Here is a 21152-nt window from a genome sequence, read left to right on the forward strand (position 1 = left end):
TACTCCCCTCAGTGGTATGGAGCATTATGTGCAAGGGAGCTCACCTGTGTCTTGGTGTCCAGAGTTTTTGTTGGGATTTAGTCACATAGACCTGGTTAATTGCCACATGGCTGACCTTAGTCTCCCCGTTCTCTGGAGGTTGAGCTATTACCATGAGGCCCAGAAGCCCCCATGATAAGTTACAGTGTTAGACTATCTAGCATGGCCCAAGGCCTCCCAGGTAAACAGAGATACTTACCATGGGGGATATCCCAAGTGCTAAGAAAGCATTCTCCAGGAGCCAAGGACAAAATGTAGCCCTCCCTCTGGAGAAGACTAATGGTGTAGTGCATGCCACTGCACACACACTGATGCAAGCTCCAAGAGAGTAGGGTTTAAGGTGCTCTCTGCTTTCTGATAGCTTTAGAAACATTTTAACAATAAACCCTAGAGTAAAATTAAACTCATTCATCCGGTCTGACTTCCTGACTGAACCGAAAGATAACATGTTTACTGTACAAATAAGTGCTAAGTGACTTGACCAATGTCAGGCAGCTGGCAAACAGTGGGACGGCTTTCAACCACAGACTCTTCTTGACCCTAGTGCTCCAGATAGGGCTCCTCTTCCAAGGTGTGTTCTCACCTTGACCAAGTCAATAGTGAGGCTGGGGAACAATTAGTATTTATTACTTTGTCTAGACTTAATACTTCTCTTGAGGGAAAATTAAACAAATTAATTTGCTGGGTTTCTCATGAGTTATCCCTATCACGTTTGAAAACCAGTTTTTCATTACAACATTAACATGGATGAGTTTCTAGGTTGATGGGCAAAAGAAAGATCATTTTGTTTTTACTGTTTTAGGTCAGAATAGCAACGTTGGAAAGTTAAAAACACTCTCTGGGGCTCTGGATATCATGGTGAGGACTGAGCATGCATTCCAGCTCATCCGGAAGGAGCTTGTAGAGGAATTTGACCAGGTAATGAAGAAAATCACCATTTTTATGTGTCTTATGCTAAATGGTGAATGTATATATGATCATATGGCATTCTTATAAATGTGTCTGTACACACCTACATGTGTGTGTACATATATGCTCTGCATAAAAACATTTTAAGAGTGGTTTGTGCATGTCATAGTCTGTCTTGTATTGCTATAACAAAGTCCTGGAGGCTGGGTAACTTACAAAGAAGTATTTGTGGTTCACAGTTCTGGTAGCAAAGGGTCCAGACAGCATGGCACCTTTGTCCTAGCAAGGCCCCCCTGGCTGTGTCACAACATGTTGGAGAGCCAGAAAAGGAACTCAACCTGTACTGAAGGGGCCAAGGACGAGGTGGCTGCTTTCTAGTAGCCTGCTCTTGTGAGAACTAAGCCTATTCCAGGACACCTGACCCACTTCTGAGAGAAGGCATTAATCCCTTTGTAAGGGTGGAACCCACATGACCTAGTTGCCTCCCACTGGACCGCACCTGTTAAAGCCTTGCCAGCTCAGCACCACCACCTGGAGACCAAGCCACTCCAAGGGTGAACCATAGAGGTTATGTCTTCAGGGTAGAACTAAAAATTTTGAATCAGTTGCAAGTATATCTTATATGTATTAAAAGTTTTTTAAGAATATGCTGTATTGATTAGCAAGTTATAAAGGCTCTTCAGCTTTTCTGTTTGGGGTTTATTTTGGTTTTGTTCTTTAAGAGAAAGAAAAAGCCTGAGCTTCTTTTCATAATTTCCACTATACTTCCTGGAACTTTTGAATGGTGAATGGCTTAAACAAGCTCCAGGGGAAGGAATTTCTAGTTTTCTGGTCAATCTAGAACTCAAGCTGCCCAGAGAGTCCTGGGTGGTGTCCTTTCTGCCGTGTTCCTGCAGGGAGTGATGCTGGGGAGTCAGGAGCTTGTTGTGCAGGGTTAAGCACTTGGTAGGTGTGGGACACGTTTATTATGTGTTTTCCTGTATCAAAATGATTTCAGGTCTGCTTTTTATTTTGTTTTGGGGTTTAAATTAATGGATAAATGAAACTGCAGTTTTGTCATTTTGATATGAAACTACAGTTGCTGGATAGCTTAGTGAAGTTTCATTTTGTTGTTTTTAGCCTAAGGGTGGTGAGACCAGTCCAGCTGCTGATTCTTCTCCTAGTCTTAACAGAGAAGAAGTGATCAAACTCCTCAGTATATTTGAATCTCGATTGTCCTTCCTCCTCCTCCAGTCCATCAAACTGCTGTCTTCAACTAAAAAGAAAACAAGGTGAATTACATGGTTATTTGTGAAAAATTCTTTCTCTATGAAAATAATATGAATAATCTCAACTGACATTGTAAAGAAATAGTTGTATCCTTTCTTGTCTTTTATTTGGAAAATTCATGATTTTAAGTGGTATTCCTTTTTAACTTCTTCAACTAGGTGAGAAGTGTCTCCATCTGGCCCACTACATGTCAGTTATATAGGTGGAAAAGTCTTGCTGCCTAGGGGTGGATACCCTATTGTGATCTGTTCCATTGAAAGGATGAATGGCCCTGAGCTGAAGACTCTAGATATTCCAGATAATACTTCTAAATGTCATCTTTAGTGAGAAGTCCGGGCTGTAGTTGGCTACTCTGGGTGAATTGTACCATAAAAGGAAATGGCAATGGTGTAGGCCTGTAATACTGGCAACTTGGGAGGCTGAGACAGGAGAAGCACAAATTTGAGACCAGCCTCAGCAATTTAGCAAAACTTAAGCAACCTACCAAGACCCTGTCTCAAAATAAAAAACTAAAAGGGCTGGAGATGTGCCCCTGGATTCAATCCCCAGTAGCCTCTTGCCAAAAAAGAAAAAAAAAAAAGATGGGAGAACACTGCAGTCCCTCTAAAGCCAGGAAATTGGGAGAAAAAAGGAGTGAACACCTTGGCCAACATGTTCCCAGGTCCCTCTGTCATCTTGTGCAGTACATGGGTTTGCCCGAGCTTTAATTATGAAAGTATTGACTTAATTTGAAATTGCAGTAAATCAGAAAGACAGTGGGAATAGTATACCTTTCTTCTTAAAAATATAAGTGCAGTCTGGCTTGTATTACAAAAATTGGAAAATAGAGAAAAGAACTCTCCCGTGCATCCATTGTTTGTTATCCTATTTATGTTTTCCAATTTATGATACAAGGGTACAGATAATTTTTATCTTTTATTTACAGTGAAATTCTGTGTGGTATACAGTTCTTCAAGGTTTAATGAGTACATAGATGTATGGCAGTCGTATTTGGGACACAGTACCATTCCTTCACTCCAAAACCTATTTCTCTGCTGAAATTATGGGTCTGACCTTGAACAAGACCACATTTTCATTGGAACCTTAGACATAATTGACCGTTGTCATTTGCAGTCCTCTGTGAGCAGTTCCCACCTTGTCATCTGAGTCTGGTTCTGTGGCTCCTTCCTCTCTTGCCAGGATGCTGTTGCCACCTTTCCTTTCACAAACTTAATTATTGAAAACCAAACATCTTGTGTCAGTCAGGAGAGACTGGGGGAAATAATTAGTTTGTCTGGAAAGTTCTTATATCTTTGACCTGCTAGGCCGTTGGTGAGGAGAATTGAGTTCATTCTGTAGCCTGGAGCTGAGCTGCGGTTAGGATCTTTTCTTGTTATGGTCATTACGCATATGCCACAGGCTTAGTTCTAGCAATGTAATCATCCCCTGTTAGCTGTAGTTCCCCTCACTGAGATTTGTTTACCCCCGGTCAGGTGTGGTGCCAAAATACTAAATGGAAAATTTAAGAAGCAAGTCTTTGCACAGCCTTCTGAGTAGCATGATGAACTTTCATTCTGTCCCATCAGGACGTGAGCTGTCCTGTGCCCAGAGTGTGCATGTGTGTGCACTTCCACCCACTGGTCAGCAGCAGCCTCCAGTCATGAGTTTCTCTGTTGCAGTGACTATGCTTGCGTTTCAGTCACTTAGATCACACAGTAATGACTCAGAGCTCAACAGTAGCTGTGGTGGCAACTCAAGATACAAAGAAAAGTCTACGGTGAAAAGGTGATAGTTCTTGACTTAAGAAAAAGTAGGTCTAGGTCAAGGCGGCTGAGGTCTGTGCTCTTTCTGTGCCTAATGTATAATATACACAGGTGTGTATATACAGGAGCAGACGTGGCATATGTGGGGTCAGTGCTGTATATACTTTCAGGCATCTACTGGGGGGTCTTGAAAAGTATCCCTAGATAAGGGGAAATGACTGTACCTGGCATTTAGAGTGGGGCAGGTCTGGTTCTCAGTGTCTGTTTCACTTGGAGCGACAGATCATCCCTGCATGCTGCACCTGGCAGAGTGCCTCTCTACACTGTCACGGCCTTGCCAGCTATATTCCACTGACACTTGTCCTTTGGTGCTTGTTAGTCTGTTTGGGAAAGGAGGGGACCAGTTGGCCAGACTTCTTAGTTGTTTGGGGTGCACCTCAGTCTTGGCAGACTTGTTGTATTTGAATCATTCTCTGTAGCCTGAGGAGCGCTCTTCTCTGGGGAAGTCTCAGTGTAGAGTATACTGCCATCTCACTCAGCCCTGTGGGTGATCTTCAGTGTCTGCCACAGCAGGTCCTGGTACACAGTAGGGTGTGCTGATGTGTTCAGTGAAGTTGGCAGATAAATCCATCTTTTCGAAGAATCAGAAAGGAAAGTAGATAGTGCATGTAGTGACACACAGTTGATAAAGTGATTGTGGCTTTTCTAGCTTGACAACAATAGGTAACTTTAAAATGTTTCCTAGTTTTCACAAGATGGCAATATAAATATATGATATGTGAGAAACAATAATTCATTGATTTGCACAAATTGATGACAGGTAATAGTTTCAGTATTATGATAGTGTTATAACAGTCCTGTGCATGATCTAAATAATTTTTACCTTAGTGGAGGGTTTCCTAACCTGTTTGTTCAAGTTATTAATATTCTGTTGAAGACAGTTTATAATTTAGAGTTTCATGCATGATACATAAAGTAATTAGAAAATTTGGGATATTTTTTTTCAGATTTATTAAAGACTGTTAAATGTTGTTACAGCAAAGCTGAGTACGGTGGCGCACACCTGTAGTCCCAGCTGTTGGGAGGCTGAGGCAGGAGGATTGCGAGTTCAAAACCTGCCTCAGCAAAAGTGAGGCGCTAAGCAACTCAGTGAGACCCTGTCTCTAAATAAAATACAAAATAGGGCTGGGGATGTGGTTTAGTGGTCGAGTGCCCCTGAGTTCAATCTCTGTACTGAAAAAAAAAAATGTAATTACAACAAATATATCGAAGGGTTAGAAATAGAACTTTATTAGTCATTAAGTCAGTGCCTCTTTCTGTCTCACTTCACTAACAGGCAAATAAAACCTCTGATTCTGTGTGAAGAGGCCTCCTGCGCAGGCCTTGTTATTCCACAAAGCAGTGTGGATCCCCTCGTAGATGAAAGGGAAATAAGAATGAGACCTTAAAAGAAAGGAAACATTAATTTGTTTCGGTTTGACTGCTATTCCTCTCCAGCCCCCTAAGGGAAGAAATAAAAATAAAAAGCAAATTGGACATAATAATAAGAAATCCCAATTTTCTTAAATTGCTACAGAATTACAGTGAAATCTAAGAAAATTAAGATGCATTTAATTTGTTCAAGAATTTTTATTTTCAGCTCATGAAGGTACTTCATCATGTGTCAACTGCATGGGCATTGTCCTGCTAGAATAATAGTTCATTAGGTTGTGGGGGGTCTGATTTGTTGTTTTTCTTTTTGGATTAAGAATTTATTTGCTCTTATACTGTACTTTTATATTCATTGCTTTAGAGAAAGAGACCTCTTGACATTTTGGTGGCTTTGGGGTTTAATTTAATGGGAAAAAAAAAACAAAACATGAAAAAGTAGAAGTAATCTCTGCCAATGACACCTGAAGAGAATGGATTCAGGAAGGGCATGATTTGTAGAAACTAAGAGATGAAGATCTAAGATGTAGAAGTACCATCTGAAGAAATCAAAGGGTTTAGAATTTTATCCCAGTGACCATCAGTTATCTTTAGGCACCCAGCTAAAGTAACCAAATGATGTTATTGTCCTCAAAAAATAATTTATATTTCAAATGCCTTTTCTTATTGTTAAATGCTATTGCCTGATTACTGTCAAAAATAATGTGCATTTCCTATAAGGTTATCAGGAGTTCTGATTAGTAATACTCCCCCCTCCAAAAAAAAAAAAAAATAATAACTAAAACACAGCCAGTCTTAAGTCCAAGCACAGACAGTGAATGAATTGTGACTGGTATGCTGTGGCAGGTTTGGGGGAAGAAAGACTTTCCTGATACAAAGAAGTGGGAATTGGGAGGGAGGAATTATCTTCTACAGCGGGTAGCCAGGCTGCAGAAGAGGGATGAATGGAGCCTGGAACCTAGGAAAGAGGGGAACCTGACAGCCAGGCTTGGTGGGGACGGCACTTTAGCACCCAGGTGCTCTCTTTGGCGGGCCCAGAGGTCTCTTGGGCAAGGGGAGAGAATTTGCACACTAGGAAGGAGAAAGAACACAGCATTAGAAATTGGGAAACGAGCCCTGCATGGTGGCACATGCCTGTAATCCCAGCAACTTGGGAGGCAAAGGCAGGAGAATTGGGAGTTCAAAGCCAGCCTCAGCAACTTAGCAAGGTCCTAAGCAACCTAGTGAGACCTGTCTCAAAAGACAAAAAGAGCTGGCGATGTCACTCGGTGATTAAGCACCTCTAGGTTCCATCCCTGGTACCAAGGGGGAAAAAAAGGTGGGAAACATGACGTTTTGACCCTGATCCAAATTGTCAACTTTTGGGGGCCTTATCTTTTACAGTAAAATCAAATCAGTCCTTGCTTTGCGAAGGGCAATGTTGTCCTGTGGAGGTGTGTCACATTTTGCTAGGAGCCGTGAAACTGCTGGCTTGTGAGCTGGGTCTCTTATACATGTAGATGCATTAAAAGGAGGGTGGCTAGAATTGAACTGCCATGTAATTACTAGTCTTGCATCTCATACATTAATCCATTATAAGGGGTAAATATTTTCAGAACCAATTAAACTTTTACAGTGGAGTGGTATAATATGTACCTCAGTGGAGGAGCATCTTCACCAGAAGGTGCACCAGTGTCCTTAGACAGCGTGGAGGTACTGCCATCCTGTGACTCTGCTCGATGTCCTAGGTGGCTCCAGTGCAAGAGCTGGTGTTCTGCAGTTGGTTCAGAGCAGAGGAGACAGGAGTGGTGGCGCAGGCCCATGATCCCAACTGCTCAGGAGGTTGAAGTGGGAGGATCATGAGTTTGAGGCCAGCCTGAGCATTTTAGGAAGCCTCTGATTTAGAACAAAAGGGCTGAAGGTACAATTCAGTGGTAGACTGTGTGTGAGGCCCTAGGTTCAGTCTCCAATACTGCCAAAAAAAAAAAAAAAAAAAAAAAAACAGAGTAGAGGAAAGCCATCTGGCTTTCCAGTGCCCTCAACCATATCAACTCTGTTTCTTTTAGGGGATGTGACAGTCGTCTGCCACTGTCTGTTTTGTTTTCTTCTGGTGCTGGAGGTTGAACTCGGGTCCTGGGGCATGCTAGGCATGCACTCCACCTCTGAGCTGCATCCCCAGCATAGTTGTCCACTGTACATCTTCTCCCAGTGTCCCACCACCACCCCTCACACAAAACAGGGACTTTTGTCCATTTGGTTCACTACCAAGAGCAGTTCCTGGCAGAGGACGTGAACAGATAAAAGGCTTTAACTCAGTTTTAGTTGATGTATTGACATGAGTGTCAAGACAGGTCTAGGAACAGAAGATAGACGGTAGGTATGGGGAGGCACTGGGAGACCTGCTTCTCTGTGTAGCACCACTGCTGTGCTGTTACTGTTTCCAGATCCCTTTACTGTGCCCTTCACCTGTTGTTCTTTTTTTTTTTTTTTTTTTTTTTGGCGGGGGGACCCCAGCAATAACATTGAAGAAGATGGACTTCTCAAATCCAACAAGCAAATTTACTCCCAGCTTTTGAGAGCTACTGCAAACAAAAGTGCAAGTCTTTTGGAAAGAATTGATGTCATCATCCATTTGCTGGGGCAGCTTGCTCATGGGGGCAGCGGAGTAAGCAGCGGTGCCGTTCAGTGACCTCGCGCAGAGCTGCGTCTGCAGACGCGCTGACAGTGCCTTCTGACCACAGGAGTGGCTTTGTCCATTCGGTGCTGAGTTTCATTAAATGTGAGGAAATACCCATTTGAAACAGGCATGCACTTATTTCTCATGACAGACAGACAATGGCGGAGTTCTTTGGCTTCTTCGTTTGAAGTGCTAAAGCCAGAACTGAACTGAAAGCTTCAGCTTTTATTTCTGTGAGACGTACATGGTACCTCAATATTAATAGACTTTCTGTTATGCAATTATACTTTCAGATATTTTTGAAGTATCTTGGATAACAAAGGTTTAAGATATTATTTTGGATAAAATGTTGCTTCCACCAAGAGAACCTTTTATCCAAATGATATTACAGGTTCAAATGGGTTAAAGAAACTTCCTAATATTTCCTTCCAAATTGCACAAGAGCGTCCCCTTTGTGAATTTCAGTGCAGGAGTTTTGAAGATTAGCCATTGTGCACTACTCTATAGTTAATGCATGTTTTGAAGGGATTCACTTTTCTTCAACTTTATATGACAGTTGATCAGGAATAGTATTATTTCCCCTCCCCTTCTTTTTCATTTAAACTTGAAACTGTGAATAAGGTAAAAAACAAAACAAAACTATTTTGAATAAACTATTTATTTAAAATATCTTATTTTCCATTTTTTCATTCCTCACATTAAATTGTGATTTGAACTCAGTTTAATAATTACAAAATAAAGATCATAACATTAAAAGTAAAACTTTGCCATCCACTCAGTTTTCACTGGAATATTTCACTTACTCCTTGCTGTGTGTGGGTCTTGTCTGATTGCATACATACACTTCCCCCCCACCCAAAGCCTCCAGTGTATACAAGGCTGTACTTGTCCCTTATGATCAATACTCAATTTCAAGAAATGTTGTAACGTGGGAGTCGGATTCTTTCATGTGGTGGTGAGAGTCTGGGCCCCTGTGCCACTGACTCTGTGGTTATGACAAGCCTGCTGGCTGGGTTCAGTGGCAGGAATGGATGTCACCTGCCCCTTCAGGCCCAGAGATGGTTGGTTTCATTGTGCAGATCCTCTGTGTTGACCAGCAGCCCCTCCACACCAACCCCACCAGAAAGAATCCAAGCTCCACCACAAAGTTGTCTGGAGTAAACTGGTTTCAAGCTGAATTTTCACAAACTGCTTGTTCCTTACATAGAGAATCCTGAGTGTTTTCATGGAAAATGAATTGACACCTATCAGCTTGGCAGAACTCTTTTGCCATTTGTCTAGTTCTTTGACTTACATCATTCTTGGGACAGATTTGCATCAGTTTACAAAAGTTAATCATTGAAGCATTTAAAGTTTTGCCTAAGTGGTTAAAGCATTTGCTCCAAATCAGCAGTGTCTCCTTCTGGCAGGGCTTCATTCTCTTTCCCTGGCAGCCGGAGTCCACACAGAACAGTGCTGCTTCCCTCTGCTCTTTAGCCCGGGGCACCTCCAGTGGTTATATCGCCCTCTGGGTTCATGGATTCAAAAAGGATTTTCCTTCTTGGGTAGAACGAGCTGGAGTTAGGGATGTTAGGGTTACTTTTCTTGTCTCCTATCCTTTCCCCTTAGCTAAACAGACTTTTAGTTGAGAGGAAAATTGTTTTTAAGCAAGAAAATATAAATTCTGTCTTCTTTTGTCAAAACAATGACATGAAGATTTCTACAGAGGGAATAAAAAATTCCTTTTTAAATATATTTGTAATTTGCTGGTTTTAATTTAGAGCTTCTTACAGTGCCTGTGTTTCAAATGTTCCATTAGGAGAAATGTGGTTATTTGTGTCCTGGTCACTGAGGCTACTGCATCTTTCAGTTAATTTTATTGCCAAATTTTGCCCACATCATTACATATGGGATTATGGTTTTCTTCCTTTTTTTTTTTTCTTTTCCCTGTGTGTGTGTGGTGTGTGTTAAGAATTTAACAGCCAGGGCTGGAGATATGTGGCTCACTGACAAGAGTTCATGCCCAGCATGCATGAGGTCTGGGTTCCATCTCCAGTACCACCAAAAAATATCATATTAAGCATATTAAACTTGAAGGAACATCATGCCTGTCCTAAATATAACTGATATGGAGAAAATAAAACGATCCAACTAGCTCCCAGAGCTCTATTTTGGTGGTTTGACTATCTCACAAGTGTTTGTTGCTCTGCAGGGAAAGTAGAACACCAAATGAATTTCAGCAAGACAAAAGCTCCTCTGTTCAGGACCAATGAGATGCAGGCCTATGTGTGCAAACAGCACAGCTGGCGTCAGGGCCAGAGGCCATCACAGTTTTAAGAAGTAAACTTCAGCATCTCAGGCTGGAAACGTGCACTGTGTCTGTCCTGCCTTGCAGGAAGATTAAGACAGACACGTGAAAACCTTTCATATACTTTCACCTATCATTATGACAAGGGGTGTGTGTGTGTGTGTGTGTGTGTGTGTGTATGTGTGTGTGTGTGTATATATATATATATATATATATATATATATATATATATATATGGCTTTTTTGTTACTGGGGATTGAACCCAGGGGTGCTTAGCCACTAAGCCACATCGTCAGCCTCTTTTTATATTTTTATTTTGAGACAGGGTCTCACTAAGTTGCTGAAGCTGGCTTTGAACTCGAGATCCTCCTGCCTCAGCCTCCTGAGCTGCTGGGATTACAGGCATGTACCACTGCACCTGGTACTTAATTTAAATTCTGTGGCTTTTCTCATCACATTGTTTTAAGTGCAGTAAACATACACCATGGCATTGGCAGCCTCACCGGTCCCCTTGCAGCAGGGCTGGGTGCAGTGTTGGGGTGCAGCTGCAGAGTTCCACACAGAACCGAAAGCAAATGTGAGGCTGCCTCAGGGTGCTTGTTTGTGTGTGGGGGGGAGATTTTCTGAAAAGTTAATAAAATTATTTGGCAATTGATTGGTTTTGCCTGAGCAATTGATCTTAAAACCAAATATTTTAAAAGTTTAAGCAAGTTTTTTTTTTTTTTTTCCCATTGATTTTAACTTGGGGAGCTATATTCACTTCTTTGTAAAAGAAGTCAGACTTTTTCTCTTGGAAAAAAATCTTACCCTGTTTGAGTTTTCCTGTTTTTCTCATTACATGTCCAGTGTGGAGGTGTGGACATCACAAACATCAAACCACTTCTCTGAAATAGACCTTTTTGGAAATACACCATTAGAAGGAAGCCAGGAATTCTGTTGTTTGTCTTTGTCATTAACTACTTTCCAATAGGCATTGCCTTTGAAAAAGAAAATGGAGCCATGTGCATAGGAATAGTAAGCTGAATCTATATTTCTAAAGGGATGGTTGTGTGGTCTTATTGCTGGAAAAACTTCAGTAATCTTCTTTGGATAAGAATTCAGTACTTGGTTTCTGTTGACATCAAATGCAAATACCTGCAAACAAATTAGAGAGTAAGACTGTTCTGAAGTTCATTGATATTTAGGTTAACTTCAGCATTGAGTTAATTACATCCAACTGTGCACTGAGTTCTTTAGACCTGAAATTCTAAATAGTTCTCCACCTAATGATCTGCCACTGCTGTTAGACCTGAAGCAAGGAGAACAGCTTTCAACTGAGAATTTTGTTCATTCTACACATCTCAGACAGGAGTACAGAAGCAGTGCTACTTACAAAGGACACCTTGAAGAAGTAAATTAGCTGTTGCCTTCTGTCATAAAAGGCAGTGTCCAGGGGACTGGGGATGCCAGGAAACCCTTCTGAAATCAGTTTGGGGTAGCTTCTTCCTTCTTCATCTGTGTGGGCCTGGTCCTTGTCACTGTCATATCTCCAGTATTGATTTCCTGAGTGTCAACCAAAAATACGAATATGGCTTTTAAATCACAGGAAACCTGATGGACAGCCTCCTATTCTGCATATGCTCTGCCGGATTCCCAGAGAAAGCTGGGCTTGTGGCACCTACTGAAGTCTCAGTGGTTTTCCCAGGTTTTGGATGACTTCTCAATTTGACCCCAATAACGTTTTCTGTACTTGACACTGCTGCAACTAGATTGTTGATGGTGTCTCACAGAGAGCCCTGATCTATTCACATCGTCCTGTTGGCTCTCAAAAATGACAAAAATGTGGTCTCTTTCACCTGAGCATCTTGATTTTTTTTCCTCTTTCATGGTCTAACAATGTCCTTTTGCATGTTAGTGGCCCACGTGTTGGCCAGAATCACTTTCCTACTCTAATTGATACAAGGTCTCTTGACAGAAGAAATCCCAATGCTTATTCCTGGGTTATACCTTTTCCAGTGCTTTTTAACCATCTGTCTCTCCATCCCCATTTTGCAAATAAGGAAACTGGAGTAGAGCCTCGAAGTGACTTGTGCAAATTCAGAGTCCACCCAGACCCACTATCCTGAGAAATAATATACTCTGGTTAATTTTGTTTTAACGTTCAAATGCTAATTTAATGCTCTGAAACAGGAGAGGATTATTCTAGGCTTTCCGTTTTAGTTCTTAAAGATATGACCTGTTGTCAGCACACAATAGAATAAATAAATCTGCTGAGTTAGACACTTCTGTTTGCACAACTCATGGCGTACTCAAATAGTGACATCCCTTAGCAACCACACACGCACTACAATTGGCACTGAGATGTCCCAGTGGAGCAGCAATTCACTCTAACTGGTATTTTTTTTTAATTTAAAATATTTACAGCAAATTAAAGATGTTTTTAAAGGAGTCCCCCATCATGACCTAATTCTGTACTGACTCCTTGTTGCCAATGTAAGTTCTTTAAAGCATTGAAAAAATCTCGTGTGATATGAAGGGAACTAAAGAGCAAATCTAGACATTGGATCCTGATAATAAAGTTTGCATATGACGTTCTCACAGTTTAGCCCTTGCTTTGTTAACTCTGAGCAGTTTAAAGCAGCATAGTTTCAATCACTGAGATTTAAGTTCAAGAGGTACACACAACATTCCTTCAAAGGAAAGAGCAGGAGCCACAACATCACGTTTGGGATTGGATTGCAGCCCACTGGGTTTTCGAAGCAGCGTGTCTGCATGAGCTGGGTGTGGAGATGCTGGACAGGGTGGCTTGTGAATAAGGAGAACAGCAGCAAGACAGCCCCAACCTGCTCTTCACATGGTCACCCCACCCTGGCCGAATCACCTCCTGCAAAACACTGCTCTTCCCTGTTCAGAAATTGATTCCTTGCTACCCGCTGGATGAAGTCCAGACCCTGGTTACTCCATTTGAGGCTCTCCAAGGTCGGACCACCAGTCTTCTCAGAATCTCATCCCATGTGATTCCACAGATGAGCCTTTTCCATTCCCCACTCCTGCTGCTTGTCTCTGGCCACTGCACACACCCACACTGCAGTTTGGGTGCCCTCCTCTAGGCATTCCGGATCTCTCCCCCATCCTTAGTCCAGGGCAAGTCCTGACTTTTGGAATACTAGCATAGATTCCAGGTGGCAGTGGTCACCTCCCTGCTCGGCCTGCCCCCTGGAATTATGCCTGTGTTGCTAGCCTTCCAGGGCATCCTTTTTCCTCCAGAACCAGGTAACAGTGCTTTGTCAACCACTTCAAGTGTCTAGCAAAGTTCTTTACACATCCATTCAATGACGTTAAGTGCCTTCTTGTAAAAGATCAGGGACAGACCCAACCCCTGTTCCCACAAACCTCGAGGTCCAATGGGGCAGACTGGAATCAAGCAAGTAATTACCAGAGCATTACAATAGATTCCATGATAGGGACTTGGAACATTGATTCTGAATGCATTTCTCTTATAAAGAGAAATGGCAAGGGCTGGGGTTGTGGCTCAGTGGTAGAATGCTTGCCTAACATGTGAAGCACCAGGTTCGATTCTCAGCACTGCATATAAATAAAAAATAAAGTCCATAGACAACTAAAAATATGTTTTTGAAAAAGAGCAATGAGGCCACCCATGAAGAATCTTTACCTTTAAAAAAATAACGTTCGTCTCTTCTCCATGTCCAGATGTGGACGAACGCATCTATCTTTCGTGCTGGGATTCCGTGCCAGCCAGTGAGGATTGGAAGAGGATCCCCATAGCGGGTCCTGTTGTTTCGATTTTCATAAAGCCAGTACCAGCTGTTGCGGAAGAAATAGGTGCTGAACCTCACCATCACCTCACCATATTGGTTTCTCTCTTTGCGAATCCAGTCAAATGCAGTATCAAATGATCCTTCACATGAACCTGAAAAGAAATATCCGGCCACCTGTCACATGGTACAAATGTCAACTTTCAGGTGTGACTGGATAGAGATAATTGCAAATCTGGGGTTTTCTATTGACACACCTTAAAGCAAGACACCATCTGCTATTAGACGTGGGCTGAGCAGGAACAGGGACCCAGGTTGCCTGCAAGAGTCCAGCCACACGAGTTGCTCATAATGCTCTCAGACTTGGTCTGAATGCCAAGTTATAGGACCACCTGATTTCTCTTTTGATGGCCAGTCTGACTTCATTAGAGGAAGGCCCTCTGGTTCTGGGCACACGCTAGAGGAAGAGCTCCACTGGGGAAATAAGTGTGTCCTGGCTCCCATTGTCTCCAAAGGCCCTGAGTGCCAAGAACAGAAACAGGGTGGTCTCCGTGAGGCTCCTTTACATAGGAAAGGGAAGCCTAGCTTTCCTTGCCTTGGGCATCTGTGTTAAATCACTGATCATTTTCATTAAATAATGACCCATAAGTACCTCAGCCTGAACAACTAAATAAAAATTAAAGCTGCAGCTGCAAGCTTAATCAGTTCTTTGCCTTAGAATTGCTAGAAAGCTCCCAGTGGCTTCCCCTTGGTGCTCCTGTGTGACACTGAGGCACAGGTCAGCTTTTCTCCCAGCCAACACAGGCGGCATGTGGAGGGGAGGGCTGGAGGATTGTCCACGGGGAGTGGGCTTTGCCCACCCATGTCCTTCACCTGTGACTGCAGTCAGGGCAGGGCCACATTTAACTAAGGAAATTGTCCCGTGGAGTTAGGGAACTTTGTGCTCCTTGGGGACCTGCCTCTCACTGAGCAGCAAGCAGGGTATATCTTGGCATCCTGAGTGTCCTCTGGGAGCTCTGGGGAGAACCAGCCCAAGACCTGTCTTACCATACAGTCTCTGAATTGCTTTTCTATCTGACCAGTCCAGCTCAAATGCAGGTTTCTGGGGAATGTAATTTGGTTGCATTATGGATCCCATCCTGTAGGTGTGAGGCAGGCCGAGGACATGGCCAATTTCATGGACAGCCACCTAGGAGGGCAACACAAACCATGGGTGCAGGGCCAATCCTGGGCCTTTGAGTACCACTGGGACTGGTCCCTGAATTACAGAGGACAGGCTTGTGCCTCACGGGTGCTGTGCTTTTTTAGGAAAAGGGGAACATGGTGAGAACTAGGAAGCATCCCCAGACCCTCCAGCCACCTCAGGGCATGCACATGCCGTGGTAGGCCCTGGCTTTCAGACTGGGCCCGTGCTGCCTGCCCTTTCCTGCTCAGTAGAGCAGCATGAGCTACTTACTTTGAGAAGGCTGATGCCTGTGTCACTCGTGGGTGGTGTGAAGTGCTCATCATCATCAAAGTGAATATCGCCCAGGTGCCAGGCATGTGCGAACTCCTGTCCGCTCCCATCAAACACCCGAGGACAGCCCAGGTGCCGGCCTGGCAAGGGGACAGAGTGGTTCTGGTGAGTGAGGGGTGCCCATTGCAGATTCCCCACCTAACCAGACAGACTTGACAGCAGTCAGCCTCCAGGAGCTTGCACCAGGGGCAGGAGCGGGCATGGCCACAACTGGGTTAATTGCCACCCAGGAGGAGGAGTGCGGAGCCATGGTCATCTACAAACTCATCATGAAGTACAGACTGTAGCAAAGGAGCAGGTTCCAAAGCTGGGAGCAGCAGAGAGAGGAGTGTGGGGACGGGGAGATGGGTGATGTCTGAAGTGCTCACGGAGGGGAGGGCACTGGAACTGGGTCCTGACAGCTGGAAGGTCCCTGAAGGTCACTGTCCCTTATATGCTTTTTCAACAAACCGTGCCCCATGCACTCTCACTGAGGCACTGATTCACCAAGACCAGGACAGCCAGGAGCTGCTCTGGTTCACACACGGGGCACAGAGATGTTAGGATGTTTGTCCAAATCTACCAGCTAAGAGTTGGTGGTACCTGTGGGTGACCCTGGCTATCTCCTTACTCAGGTCAATGTTATATACCCATGGCTTCTCCACAGGACCAGGGAGGGCGCGTGTGTGGAGTCTTGGTGGCATACTGAATGCTCCAGGTGAGCAAGCTCCTACAGCTGGCCTGCACCCATGGGCCCACCTACTCTGAGGGGAGCAGGCTGGCCTTCATGTCCCCTGTGACCACTCCAGGCACCCTGCTAGGTGACAGGTCCATCCCTTTTCTGGTAAGTTCTAAGATGGTAACATTAATAGAGGGCTTACATCCGCCTCTCCCTGTTGGGGTCACCTCAGAACAAGCCAGGGAGAGCAGTTGTACCACCTTTCTGCAGGTGACTGAGGCAACCAGGGTGGGACTGACTCCAGGAAGCCCAGTGCCCAGCATGCAGGTGAGGACCCCAGAGGGAAAGGCCGAAGGTATGTGCTTGCAGAGTGGGCAGGAAGCGTGGGGGGTCCTGAACCTGCACCCTTATTACCTCTCCCAAAACCCAGTTTTATGTCCACTGTGGCCCCAGGAGCAGTGAGATCCTCCCGGAAGTCCAGCGGTGTCACCTCGCTCCACATCCTGAAGGCCAGTCTGAAGATGTATCTCTGCTCGTCCACAGAGAGCTGGCTGCTGTAGGCCTCGCCCACCAGTCTCCAGGTCAGGGTCTTTTTGGAGAAGGCCCTCATGGCCCCACTGTCTGAGGAGTCCTCCTGCTGCCCACCTGGCCTGGGTAGCAGCATTTGTAGGAATCGCTTTGATCGGGCCCTGGGCTGTGGGTCTGAAGGGGTCGACAGGGCTGGCAGCCGGGTGTCAGGGACACCACAGCGAGGCCTGTTCATGGCCTCCAGGGTAGCTGCATCCAGCTTCCCACTGGCCGGCAGCGCATTCACTCTCTGGAACCTGCGCACAGCTTCGGCCAGGGTGGGGCCCGCAGGGGCTGCTGCTGGCTCCTTGGGATTGGGACCCCAGGCTGAAGGCCCCTCCGACCAGCCATATCTGGATAAGAACTTCTGTGGGAGAGAAATGCACCCAAGTCCAGGGGCTGCCACCTGCAGGGCCTTCCCACTGCCCCATGCCTGCCCTGACCAGGGACTATATGACAGAAAGGAGATAGAGGGAGAAGAAAGAGACAGAGGGAGGGAGACAGGGCGTGGAGAGAGTAGCCAGTGAGGGCAGTGTGCAGGGGGTTGGCTGGGCTGGCTGAAATCATGGCACCGTGTGGCCTGAGGAGGGGCAGAATTGGAGCAGGCCGGGTGGGAGTGGGGATGGTAGGAGGAGAGGCATGTCGGGAGATGAGGGGTCAGGACTGGAGGAAGCGCACCCAGGTCATGGGATATAAGCAGGGGAGGCTGCAGCGTCTGGCCCAGGTGCTAGAGACTACAAGTGAGGGGCCTGGGAGTGGCAAATTCCACCCCAGCACAGGGAAGGGAGGGAGCACCGCAGCCCTTGGTCCTGGCAGCCACAGCAGACCCAGCCAGCCCCCTTCTCAAGACCCTCCACCTTCAGGTACACCAGATCCAGGGCTTAATGTGGGAGATTCTGATCATCTGCTTGTGGAGTATGGTGACCACTAGGACTGCAGGGTCACGCTCCCTGTCCAACCCATGTCATGAAGAAATCTCACGAGAGCCTTTGCCCAGGTCATGGTGGAGCTCCAGCAGAGTCAATGAATGCCACCCTCAGATGGCTCTGCTGAGGATCCTAGATTTTGCAGTAGGGCGTCTTTGCTAGAGCTGCCCCTTTTTCCAGAGAGCGCTCTTCGAACAGTGCCTTAGCCTCTTACTACCTCGCTTGCATTTAGAAAAGCAATGATATTCAAGTCTGTGGTTCTTTTGCACAGGGCAACATTAATCACTGACTAGAGGCTGACCCAGGGGTTGTCAATCAACATTAGGTTGGGTTAGGGCGTGGTTGGTGGTGGAGTGCTTGCCGAGCATGCACAGGGCCCTGGGATCTAGCCCAGCACTGCAAAAACCAATAGTGAACATCAGGTTAAGCACAGAGCCATGTCCTGCTAGAACCATGGAAATCCTGCTCCCCACAAGGCCTGCAGCCATGCCCTGCCTGTGGGCATGTGTCCGCACATCATGTGCATGTGGACGATGCTACTCTTGAGTCTTTCTCCTACCTGAGCAGCATGGAGGTCAGTGATGGGCTTGGCCCTGCGCAGCGGGGATGGTTCCAGGTCCGAGCGGTCCCGGCTGTGGAAGAGGGTCTCTGCCTGGGCAGGCCAGGGGACAGCCAGGCAGCTGAGCAACAGTGTCGGACACAAGACAGAGAAAGCCAGCATGGCCCAGCCTGGATTCTGGCCCTCTTGTCTTGCTTTGTCCCCGTCTCTCCTCCTTAATGAGCAAGGCCTGGAACGCTTTTATGAGCAAACAAGCTTTCTCACCCAGTCTCGAAGTGTGCCCTCTGAGAGGCTTCTCAGCAGCCCTGGCAGGCTGCCTTTGAAGACCCCAGGGCCACCCTTCTTGTTAGCATGAGAACTCTCTCCTCATCCTCCTGTGTTTGCCACATCCTCAGGGAATTCCTTCCCCAAGTTGCAGATACCTGAGAATCTCAGCACTCTGGCGATGTGCACGTGGATGAGCACTGCATTCTCCTGCCTGAAGTAATATCCGGGAGGGCAGAAGTCATCATGAGAAGATGAGATCTGAGCACAGAGACAGGAGGGAGGCGTTCCTGTTCAATCTGGCTTGAAGGTTGCATTGTAGGCAAGGAGCAGGAGCAAAGGCCCTGCACGGGAAACAGCTGGGCAATTCCGTAGCACTCGGGAAGGAAGGAGACAGCGTGGCTGGACCTGAACTCAGAGGGGAGGGTGGGAGAGCAGGGGAGGTCCAGGGGAAAGACCTGTGTGGCAGGGGAGCAGTTTGGATTTTGTTCTAAATTGCATGGAACTTTTTGGTGGAGTGAGACTATGTCTTAAGGAATCTCCTGAGTAGCTCTGTGGAGCTTTGAGACGGGTGGAGCCTGGGTTTCCTAGGTGGAACCTTCCTGGCCCCCTGCACCCTTCTGTGTTGCTCTTATGGCTCTACAGCCCAGGAACCCTCACCGGGGCCCAGGACAGGGGCTTTAGGGGGAAGGGGACTAAGTGCCAGGGGATCTGTTTGTCTCACACTTGATAATTCAGCAGCAAGGCAATACCTGTGACACTGGGAAGGGAAGTGGTGCTCGTGAGGAGCTTGGACACCTCCAAGGTCCATGCACAACTGAGTTCTGACCAGCAGAGAAGATGGAGCTGGCAGTCCCTCCCACTTTGCTAGCTCTGGCCAAAGTCTGTGCTTCTCAAAGTCAGACCTTAAACCCTGCATGACAGCCATCCCTCCTGGGGATAGGATGGTCTCTCCTAGGGCTTGCTGAGGATTGAATGTTTGTGTCCCCTCCTAGATAAACATTGCAACATAACCCCCAAAGCAAGTGTCAAACTGAGGGGCCTTTCAGGGTCCATTAGGCCAGAAGGGCTCTTCTGTGTGAATGGATTGTTATGCTTATAAAAGAGGCTTCAGAGAGCATTGGTCCTTTGCCCTCCCATCCCTTCTGCATGTGAGGACAAAATTCAAGGCCATCTTGAAGAGGAGACCAGGCCTCCATGAGACACTGAAATTGCTGTCATCTTGATCTTGGATTTCCCAGACTCTAAATTTTTAGTATTTAAAAATTACTAAGGTATTTTGTCATAGCAGCACAAATGCACTAAGACAGAGATCGGAGACTTGAGGAATTCATTCCTAAAGAGTCTTGTTCCTTAACATTATTTGTGTCTATGTATGCTGTTGGCCTTGTGCTGCTGTGGATGGCCACACTCAGGCAAGTGTGGCTGAGTATAGGCAGCAGAAGGCATGGGGGAAAGGCTAATCAGCCCAAGGTGGGACACCTGGAAAGCCATGCTTGGGAGTATGGCCAAGAAATTACTTGAAATATTATAAGAATGAGGTCACAAAATTTTTTGATCACTGGAGGAAACATGAAGCAGGAGACTATAGCTGTCTGGGTTGTACACTTTTGAACGCGTGTGTGATTTCTTGTGGCGCCTCAGTATTTCTAACAAAAGTGAAAAAAGAAGCTCTTCAGGCAGGTTGGTGCTGCTCTGACCTCTTGCACGTGACCTCATCTCATCCAGTTCAGGATTCGTCAATCCCCGGGGTGAGTCTTTTGTGGCACAAGTGATAGACTTGTCTTATCTGTATAGTAGAGCCACACTGAAATCTGCAATATTTTAAGGTTGGTTTCACCATCTCTAGTCCCAGAAAGGGACATTAAACCAGGAGAATAGCCTCAAGACCTTGATGCCTGCCCTTGGCACAGTGGGCTCCTGCATAGCCAAGGATGCCAAGTGGCATCATGGAGGTTCTTGGAGTCTGGCCCCTCGATTTCCTTGGCTGAGGGACCTTAGAGTGCTGCCAGAGTCCTCAGCATGGACTGCTGGAGCTGGGTTCTTCCCCAAGAACAGAAACTTCTGTAGAATAGGGTTCCTTGACAAAGGGAAGATTGTAAACTTACTCTAGGTTTGACTTTCAAATCAGGAAGGGGGACAGTTCTGCCTATGTCTGGGCAGAAAACCAGGGGGCATTACAGTGCCTTCGTTGAGAAATTTCTGTACAAGTGTATATGACAAAATGTTAGAGGCAGGCTAACTTTAGAAATAAAAGAGGTTTATTTAGCTCAGTTCTGGAGTCTAAAAGTCCAAACACATGCCCAGGCTCTTACGAGGACACCCTCATGCTACACTGCCTCAGTCGAATGGCAGGGATGGGAAGCCACGCGGGGAACAAAGACAGGAAGCCAGGGAGGGAGTGGGGTCCTGCAACCCCTTTTGAGGGTACACCCCAGTGACCTAAGGACCTCCTGCCAGGACCTGGCTCTTGAAGGTTCCATCAGCTCCCACACCATCATACTGGGGACTAAGCTCCTAACACACGAAGCTTTGGGGACACATTCAAACCATGTCAAGTATCAAGTCACAAGTGTG

General features: G+C 45.8%; 2 protein-coding genes across 4 annotated transcripts in view; one reads left to right on the forward strand and one right to left on the reverse strand.

Moving 5' to 3' along the window:
• EDRF1 (erythroid differentiation regulatory factor 1) overlaps positions 1 to 8779 on the forward strand; it is a 45194-nt gene extending 36415 nt beyond the window's left edge. For 2 of the 3 annotated variants that reach the window (XM_081268006.1, XM_081268007.1), the window contains 3 exons: positions 842 to 957; positions 2068 to 2219; positions 7881 to 8779. In XM_081268006.1, coding sequence (XP_081124132.1) covers positions 842 to 957; positions 2068 to 2219; positions 7881 to 8055 — 443 coding nt within the window. In that variant the 3' untranslated portion in view covers positions 8056 to 8779. Of the gene's footprint in view, positions 1 to 841; positions 958 to 2067; positions 2220 to 7880 lie in introns of those variants that run through there. The other variant, XM_081268008.1, reaches the window with a different exon arrangement.
• A 2385-nt stretch (positions 8780 to 11164) lies between these two features.
• On the reverse strand, positions 11165 to 18473 carry MMP21 (matrix metallopeptidase 21; the record flags this gene model as incomplete). The annotated part of the gene is made up of 7 exons (XM_081268125.1): positions 11165 to 11464; positions 11703 to 11872; positions 13983 to 14240; positions 15133 to 15274; positions 15542 to 15681; positions 16674 to 17193; positions 18312 to 18473. The coding sequence occupies 7 exons, from the start codon at positions 18471 to 18473 to the stop codon at positions 11165 to 11167; spliced, it is 1692 nt and encodes a 563-aa protein (XP_081124251.1).
• Positions 18474 to 21152: the final 2679 nt, after the last annotated feature.

Source organism: Spermophilus citellus (genome assembly GCF_964194105.1).
Source record: "Spermophilus citellus genome assembly, chromosome: 15".
NCBI classification, from domain to species: Eukaryota; Metazoa; Chordata; class Mammalia; order Rodentia; family Sciuridae; genus Spermophilus; species Spermophilus citellus.